General features: G+C 33.9%; 1 protein-coding gene across 2 annotated transcripts; it reads right to left on the bottom strand.

The window, feature by feature from the left end:
• Positions 1-441: 441 nt before the first annotated feature.
• On the bottom strand, positions 442-4,983 carry LOC106102592 (farnesyl pyrophosphate synthase 1-like). Of its 2 annotated transcripts, none has more exons than XM_013282116.1 (6): positions 4,904-4,983; positions 3,580-3,712; positions 2,869-3,009; positions 1,399-1,599; positions 941-1,174; positions 442-813 (listed from the first exon to the last, which is right to left on the bottom strand). In XM_013282116.1, exons 1-6 carry the CDS (start codon positions 4,951-4,953, stop codon positions 475-477), a joined length of 1,098 nt encoding a protein of 365 aa, XP_013137570.1. In that variant the 5' UTR covers positions 4,954-4,983; the 3' UTR covers positions 442-474. The 2 variants fall into 2 exon arrangements, with proteins under 2 accessions (XP_013137570.1, XP_013137571.1); XM_013282117.1 differs by having other exon boundaries at positions 941-1,162.
• Positions 4,984-9,255: the final 4,272 nt, after the last annotated feature.

The raw sequence follows: 9,255 nt of genomic DNA, 5'->3' as shown, positions 1-9,255 counted from the left end.
AGGCCGGCAACGCATCTGTAGTTCCTTTGGAATTGCGGATGTTCATGGGCATCGTTGACCACCTGTAAGTTCCCGCCAAAACATCGAATAAAATGTCCACGAAATATGGTCGTTTTCCCGATATTACATACAAACAGTGAAATTTTATGACATGCATAGATAACGGCCAAAGGTTAGATTCAAACGTGTGTCGAAAAATATAAGTACTATATGAATCAAATTTGTTTTACTAACGTAATAGATAAAAGTTATACAGGATGTGACATTTTTTATAAGAAACGGATGGGAATGGGAGGTGGAATTTACTTAGTTTTATGGATCACAACCATACATATCATGACTTATAATCAATAATAAGATGCTTCGTTTAAAATATTTAAAACGTCACATTTAATGAAAAATAGTCCAATAATTACATATTTAATAACACCGACTTGAGTAAAGATTCTCCCTGGCAAGATCGTGTTTGTTTTCTCACTGTCCAGCTTGAGCCATTTGAAGCAGCTTCAAAAATAATTCCGGTGTAGGCGTTGCATTTGATGGCAGTGCTTGAACTTTTTGCATAAAAATTTTATACCGTATGCGTTGTTCTTCTTCGTACAATGCTATAAGATCCAAATCTTTGTATAGATTCTTTATTGTGTCAACGTGCTCTTGGTCCCAGCTGCCGTAGCAAGTTGTGAATGTTGTTCTTTGCTCTGGCGTGCCGCGCTCTAAAGACTTCACCGCTAGCCAAGTGCACTTCCCCTCTTGTATGTCTGTGCCAGACTTGCCACTTTCTGACTCTGAGTCGAAACAGTCCATGAAGTCATTCTATGAATTAAACGTTTAATTAAAACTTTCAATTGTTTCGTTAAATTTTATATGAATGTAACAAATAGAAGTTTTCTTATGTTGCTTATAGACGATATAAAACGAATTATATGATTGGAAAACTTACTTTCATTTGGAAGAGATCGCCGACCTCGCGGCATAGATTTTCGGCAAGTTTAAAAGACTCCTCATCCGCTCTATTTGTCAGTATCATAGCTAACATCAATGGTAACCTCATTGTATAGTACGTGCACTTATATTTGACTATATTATCGTAGTTTGCTTGAGTAAATAATGAAAAATCTTTTGATGTAGAGAACAATGTGTCCAAATGTTGTCCAATAGCTACCTGTGAATACGCCTGAAAAAATAACTTAGCAAATATACTCATTGTCAACTTTAACAATAAATTTACCTTTTTTCTTCAAATTTAAGGCCATATAAAATAATTTGTAATTAGAAATACGAGTAGTAACAAAAATAAAAATATGCAGTACAAAAAATAAAAAGCTATGGTTTCCAACAAGTGCCCTAAGATAAAGTTCAGAGATTTCATATATAGTACATATTATCAAAACATCATACATCGTTAAATGTATCAAGCAGTTGTGTGTAAAGAGGTCCACTGAAATTTTGTTTCAATATTTCATGTATGGTACTTCTGAAGATGCTGGAATCGTTTAGAGCCAATGTCTTGACATCAGGCAGTAAATGCCAGCAAGTCTTCCCGTGACGTGACGTCGCCCCGTCCTCTATATCGTCCATTATCAGGAAATATGATTGCAACTGAAAGCAACGTCGAATTGTTTAAGCTATTTTTAACAATAGGAGTTACCTAATTGTAAACACAATATTGTAAACAATAATTGCAGATTTGAGGGCAGTGGCCACTTCCTAAAAAGGGAGCAAAAATGTACATAACCAAAAAAATTGTCAGAGATTGTACAGGCTGTTGCGAAATTATGATGAAATGTAATGTGTTAACAACTCGACATAAATTGACAGTAACAATCAATATGAAAACACAAATTCAGATCTAGTTTATACACCTTTTCGTATTATTTCGTTTAAATCTATACTTCTATGTCTGTACTAATAAGATAAAACGTAAACACACACTTCTTTCTAGCGTAAGAAGTCAGCCATCATGGAATGTTTTTGAATAATTCTTTCTTTAATAAAAAGCCCGACACTTACGACACGCTGTAGGCAATATATTTTCACACTATTAAACTTAGGGGGTAAATAAATTGGAAAAAAACCTTCATGTCAGAAAGGGACCATAAACTACAATCTACCAACATTAAGGGAGCAAGGTTGTCAGTTATGATTTGACATTTGAACATTTTGAATAATTTTGACATTTAACAAACGTAAACAATAAAATAAAGTTATTATAATTTCATGCGGATGCAGCCGCACAGGAACAGCTAGTATATTTATAAGCTGCTTTGTATTGTTTTTGTTCAAACAATTGTAGCTTTTGAGATTGAACACAGCCTGATTTCCCTACTGTACAATAGGAGAATCTGATAGTGTTCTACTAAAGCTAAAGTCGTTTGAATATTTTATACACACTGAGATGACGACGTGGAACGTGATTGAACGATAAGATATCATATCTTATTGTTCCACGTTCAAAGATGAGAGTCAAAATGGCGGGTGTACCATAGTGAATTAAATTATACCACTTACTAAAAAAATGTACTATTTAGTACCTTGCTCAAAAAAAAAGTAACTCGTTGAGAACGAAATTATAACGAAATTAAGTTCCTTCCGCCATTTTGACACTCACGTTTAAAGGACCCAGTTTTTAAATGTGCTTATACGAAAAAAGGTCGGTCAGTGGTACACGGATTATAGCTTTTCATTAATCCATATTCTTTTAAATATCCCTTCGTTTACAAATAACTGATACCTAATAGGTTATCAGAGAGACGGAGTTTGTCTCGATGCAAATAACAATTCAATTTTTCTGTAAATAACACCGCGAATTTTCCTTTAAATATTCCCTAAGTGATATTTCAATTTATCATTGCCAAGAAGATATCTTACCAATTCCATAGCGCAAGCAATAATTTCTGCTTGATACATTGAATTGTCTGTAACGTTTTCAGGTTTTTCCAACATTTCGTAAGCTATCAATGTCATGTGACCCTGCAGAGGTAATCTTTCCGTCGTATAGTACTCCGTCATCTGGAATAGAATGATTTTTGTTAGTATTGAATCGTGGTCGCCTGTTCAATACGTAACTAGGTATTAGTCGGCACTTATTGAGCTTGCGCGCATCTATCCTTCGACCTCGTCTTCGCTTAGCTTAGATGGAATCGTGGTCAAGCGCTGGTTTATTTGTGTTAAAAAAGTCACTGACACAGTACAGATTGGGTTACTTCAAAAACACATTTAAATTTTACATACTTTACACAATTACATAGATTTTTCTGAATAGTTATTGTAGTTTTATTTCTAATCGTTATATATAAAAAAAAGTCGTGTTAGTTACACTATTTATAACTCAACAACGGCTTTACGGGTATGGCTGAAAATTGATGAGGAGGTAGCTTAGAGCCAGGAGACGGACATAGGATACTATTTATTATGTTTATAGATGGATGTTTCTCTATCTCTCGATGAAATTTAGCACAGATGTTGAGGATAGTCTGGAAGAACACATTGGCTATTCACTTTTGTTTTTTTTTAATTCCACGCGGGCGAAAGCTTGTATTTTATAAAGCAAAGTTGCAGCAAAAAAATTTACATTCTTACCTTCTTTATTCTATCGACAAGTGATGGTGTTTTCGAAAATTCAGTGTTAATCAGTCCGTTGGCGACAACTTTCGAAAGCGTACTGTTGAAATAATCACCTTTTTGCAACAAACTCTCAGCTTTTGAAGCGCGCCTGAAATATTTAGGCATTATTTCGATTGCATTCACACCTCGATATGCAAACTAACCGAATTCGACAAGAATTACAATTCAACATATGGTGGATATTATTTACTCTTCTAGTGAATGTGTACGGAACTAACCAAAAAACAATTCATTTTAACGTTAAATTTATAACCAGTAACAGTTTAATAAATAACTATTTTTACTTTGTAAACCTTCCTTTTGCAACAGATCAAAAGATAACATACAAGCAGGACAGAAGTCCTACACATTTTGTTGTTAATGTAAGGTGATAGCTGCGGTTTCCCTCATTTTAGGATAGGGCTAGGCGAAACTTTAAAATGTCTTAATTGTTACTTTAATACCAATTAATAATTTTTAATTTCATAATTAAATTAAATTTATATTTTTAGATTTATTTATTCCAGTTATATTAGTTCCAAAAAAATATAGCCTATGTTACTCACAGATAAATAACCATTCTAATGGTGAAAGAATTTTAAAAACCGGCCCAGTAGTTTTTACGTGAATCGAATACATACACAAACCAAATATTTCCTCTTTATAATATTAGCATAGGTAGATAAGTATTAAGTATAAGTATAGCTGTACTTACTTAACTTAGAAAAAATAGTTGTTTTTATATTCATATAAATAAATAAAAATAAACAAACAAAATCTCCTTTGATCTTTCAATTCGATTCCATTTTCAAGGCGCGTTTTCCGTATAAGACGGCCAATTGTTTACGAATCCAGCGAACCTCGTAGAATTGCCGGCGAATTATAGAATTTTACGACATTTACTTGATTTTTCAGTTTTATACATTAGAGCTGTCGCCCGCGACTCGGTCCGGGCGAAGTTACAAAATAACTTCTAGCAATAAATATAGCAAAAGTAACTTAATGATAATGTAGCTTTCTAATGTAATAAAGAGATTTAAAATCTTTTATCATTAAATAACTACCTAGTAGTTTTTGAATTTAATAGTGACATATATATATATGTACGGACGTTCCTCTTTATAGATATCATTTATGATCAGAGTACCTATGACCAACCACGAAAAAAAACTACCACTATGAGGTCCTACATTTTAAAGCAGTAATTTGGTTTATATAATTATATTTTAAACAAATATGCAGTTACTTTTCATCATCTCAAAATATACACGTACAAATAATATTACAAAATTTGACATACCAAATAGCAGAACTTCTCAAACCTCGTATGTGCAATTTAGTCAGAAGCATGTTTGAAAACTTAATACGCGACGACTTGATCCCTTTAATGTCATCAATTGTATGAACGAAAGTCGGTAACACTCCGATATAAGTAGCTAACAACTACATATGAGTATAGAATTGCGAGGGATAATAAACACGTGGCCCGAAAGGTAAGTCTATACTAATATAATAAAGAGGAAAGATTTGTATTTTTGTATTTCTGTATGTATTGATATAACTCAAATACTACTGGGCCGATTTTAAAAATTCTTTCACCATCAGAAAGGTAATTTATCTGTGAGTAACATACTACATCTTATTATTACTAATGTTTAGGAACTATTAACGCCGGCCTTAAAAGCCACTATTTTGTTTACAAAATGAATTAAAAAACGCATGCCATTTGCGGCGTTCCTTTATTGGTTTCAATATTAATCCTTATCCAAATAAATGCATTTGTTATCAGGAGAATTTAATGTAGAATAAAATTTTGCTTAACATTATTTAAATTGAACTAATAGTTTAGAACATATCGCGAACACAAACAATAAGGGTAACCGAAAAATCAGGGCACAAAGTACCGGGATTTGAAAGTTGGAATCTTGCATTGCTAGATTTCTGTTATTACGTAGATTACTACTAAGTTAATACTTTTGGTAATAGGTTGCAAAAAGGGACGAAAGTAAGTTTTGAACTTTTAAATTTCACGCGGATAAAGTCGCGGACAAAAGCTAGTACTAAATAAAACAAATCCGATCAAGAAATGCACATTCGTCTAATCGCCTATATGATTCCTTTTTGATAAAAGCTTCCAGTTCTTTAGACTTCTACGGTGTAGTACTCCTAGTATTGCCAGTAAAGGAACCACCAGACTGGAAGTGTCGGTGGCCCAAGGGTTAAGCATAATTTACTCCAGGTTCATACCGCGTACTTTCGGTGAATGAAAATATCGTGATGCAGATGCAACCTGCACATATCTGCGAAGAATTAAATGATATGTGTGAAATCAACCCGCACTAGGCCAGCCTAATTAACTATAGCCTAGCAACCCCTAATATAGCGTAGGCAAGCATTTACAGTGGTAGAGCCCACTTTAACATCTTCGCACAAATGGGCCGGCTCGCCCGGTGGAATACCATGACCACACAGAAAACAGGCGTGAAGAGGAAGTAATTCCGCGTTTCGTCTGATGAGTGTGGTGCCGGAGGCCTAATTTTAATCCCTATTCCTTTCCACCCTTTTCTTGAGGAAAGGATGGGAAGGAAAAGTGGATTTGTCGGTGGAGGAGACGCATAGGAAGGGGAAATGTCCTCTTTATGTGCGTCTCCTACTCCGTCAATTAAGGGTAGGCAACGCATCTGCAATTGCGGATGTTTATGGGCAGCGGTCGCTTTCCATTTCGGTGGGTTCGGGTGGCCGCTTGCTCGTTTGCCACCTTATATTATAAAAAAAGCTCGGAGAACCTCAGTAGGAACTATAGTGAGTAGTGATGATGATAAGAATGTTGCAACAAATGTAGTCTGATTATACGTTCAAAATACAGTTTTCAATTTTTGAGCTCAAATTCAAATGCGAACCGCAACTTTTTGCCTCCGTCTGCTTTAAAATGGTTTACATTAGTACATTAGCACGACACATTACTTATTTTTTAATTTTACGAATTCTAGTCAAAAACGAATATTCGCGACTCAAAACTGAGAGACAAGTAAGATTGACAAACGAAGTTCACAATACACAGGAAAAAGACTGAGAAATCTATTTTTTATATAGAATGTCGAATTTTTATTTAATGTTTATTTTTATTTGAATATTAATTATGAACAGAATTACCAACTTAAAATGTATGAAAAGCCATTCACAATTACGAACATTTTTTTCTTTTAATAAAGAATGTTTAAAAAAAATGTGTCATAAAGATTTGCGAATGACGATGTTTTTATTTTATGTTTACTTTTTCTTTTGGTAGTGAAAGCAATTGAGTCGTTTTAAAAAAAATTTATTTCATCGATTTGGCAAGTGAGTCATACAAATTCAATGATCACAGATGGCCAGACAGCAATATAAAAGAAAATAACACATCAATTGACCTTTTTATTGAAGAAGAAATGATGTGTTATAACAATGAGATTGCCTTACTTACAATGTCTTGATGTTTCAATGAGCCGCAAACCATACTAGTCGAAGCACCTTGGTTTCAGCAAACCTGAAACTATGTCAACAGAAAACCCTAATAAAGCTAGGGACGATAAAAGCATGAAGTTTAGGTAACGATTGCTTTAAAAAAATATGGGTCTCAAGTTGATGAATGTAACACAGACTTTGAAGTCAAAATGTGTTAGGTTTTTGTATCTCCATTTTTAGATTATTCCAGTTTGTGCCCGGGACTTAGTAAGTAACCTTCTTCGAGACTACCTATGTCCTACATCTGTGCCAAATTTTATCGAGATCGTCAAGCCGTTTTGGCGATGCGTAGAAACAAAGTCCATTCATCCAAACTTTGGGGTAAATGGGTCGCACAGAAATGCCTACCTATACCTATGTATGCGTCCCATTCCCTGCCAAATCCACTTCACCTTCTCATTCTGTCCTTGTACGAAGAGGTTGGAAATGGAAAGAGAGTTTAAGCCTCCGGCACGCACCCCAATCAGATGAAAGCGGAATTGCTTCCTTGTCACACCTGTCTTCTTGGCCGTGGTGTTTCAAAGCTTGACTTACTGACGCGATGACGTTTAGGCGGATTCTACCATCTTTGACATTTATATGAAGTACACTAATAGTCATAATAATACATTTTCTTCGTTTAAAGAAAGGTTACATATATATGATGGCAACTTTGTAATATGTATTAAGAAAATAAAAAAAAAAGTGTTTATCACACAAAGAATAGTAACTACCAGTATCTGTTATTAAATGATTGAATGTATGCCATATTAGTTCAACAAAAGCAACTTACGTGTATAATGTGATGTGACCTAATTTATAATTTTATTTATAACAAGTTAGTTATAACTCGCGACTTCGTCCACATGGAATTAAAAATAGCAAAAAGACGTAGCCTATGTTAGTGATTATGAAGCTTTTTAATGGTGAAAGAATTTTTGAAATCTACCCAGTAGATTTTGAGTTATTTCAGTACATACAAAAATACAAGTTTCTTTATAATGTCAGTAGAAGTAGATTTAATTTTGCTTTAAATATTAAAAGATAGGCCTATAACACGCAAAAACTTCTAGTATGTATTTCTGATGATATCTTAAACAATTCAATGATACGAACCAAATAAAATTAAACGCATCTTCGATATTCAAAAACATTTTTTTTTTCACAGAGGGCTTATCAACAATGTTCACGAGAAAGTTTTTGCAACATCATCTTTTAGTGTGGAGCGTATTAATACAAGTGTTACACCAGTCGATACCCACAGATAAATATAAAATACAAAATGACAATATTAACAAATTGGTTCATTGCTTTAATCCAACAATCCAACGTTACGTTGGCATGTGCATTTAATAATTTAATTTAATGTAACCATCCTTAAAATGACAAATTAAAATAACATAAGTATGCAAATTGGATAATAAAATTTTATAGTCCGACAAACTTCTCTGAACTGATGGACTTGAGTGAAACTAATTTACAATAGCTCATTAGCGCTTCCCTGTTAATCTCAAAAAAAGTGCTACACGCTCCTTAGATGTCTTTTTTTAATATAGAAATATAAATGATGTCACGATGTAGGTAACATCGTTGTAAATACCTTACTTTCCTTGAAGTTTAAAGTTCAATTATTATTTCCATACTAGCTGTTGCCCGCGACTTCGTCCGTGTGGTATTAGAAAACATACAAACTATATTATACAAAATAACAAAAAGCTACAGATCCCTTGGGAACCGGACATTTCTCGGGGATGAACCTTATCCCATGTTTACTCCAGACTTTGCTTTATGTCTGTGCCAAATTTCAATAAGATATGTTAAACCGTTGCAGAATGATCAAGTAATACTAAAAATTATATTAATGAATCCCTCGGGAACCGCAACTATTCCCAGGATAAAAAGTAGCCTATGTGTTCTTCCACACTATGCTCTAAACCTGTGCCAAATTTCATCGAGATCCGTTCAGCCGTTTAGGCTACAAACGCTAACAAACATCCATCCATCCATCCATCCATCTAAACTATCGCATTTATAATATTAGTAAGATTAGTAAGATTTTCTGGCTCTGTGTCTATTCGTGAAGATTTTGTACTTTATGATTTTTTTTTAAAGGTAACGTGTAAAAACACGAAAACAGGCTTTTGTTTATAAAGACAAACAATACTTAAG

The sequence above is a fragment of the Papilio polytes genome, unplaced genomic scaffold (genome assembly GCF_000836215.1).
Source record: "Papilio polytes unplaced genomic scaffold, Ppol_1.0 DF823923.1, whole genome shotgun sequence".
NCBI classification, from domain to species: Eukaryota; Metazoa; Arthropoda; class Insecta; order Lepidoptera; family Papilionidae; genus Papilio; species Papilio polytes.
Note: the sequence above shows the minus strand (reverse complement) of the source record. Positions and strands in the feature narration are given on the sequence as shown.

What these genes read in the sequence shown, in the direction of transcription:
- LOC106102592 (XM_013282116.1), bottom strand. Translation starts at nt 4,953, where the DNA reads ATGCTTCTGACTAAATTGCACATACGAGGTTTGAGAAGTTCTGCTATT. An exon ending in TTGAGAAGTTCTGCTATTTG is followed by an intron (nt 3,713 to 4,903) that starts GTATGTCAAATT and finishes TAAATATTTCAG; the next exon opens with GCGCGCTTCAAAAGCTGAGA. An exon ending in TTGCTTGCGCTATGGAATTG is followed by an intron (nt 1,600 to 2,868) that starts GTAAGATATCTT and finishes CGTTGCTTTCAG; the next exon opens with TTGCAATCATATTTCCTGAT.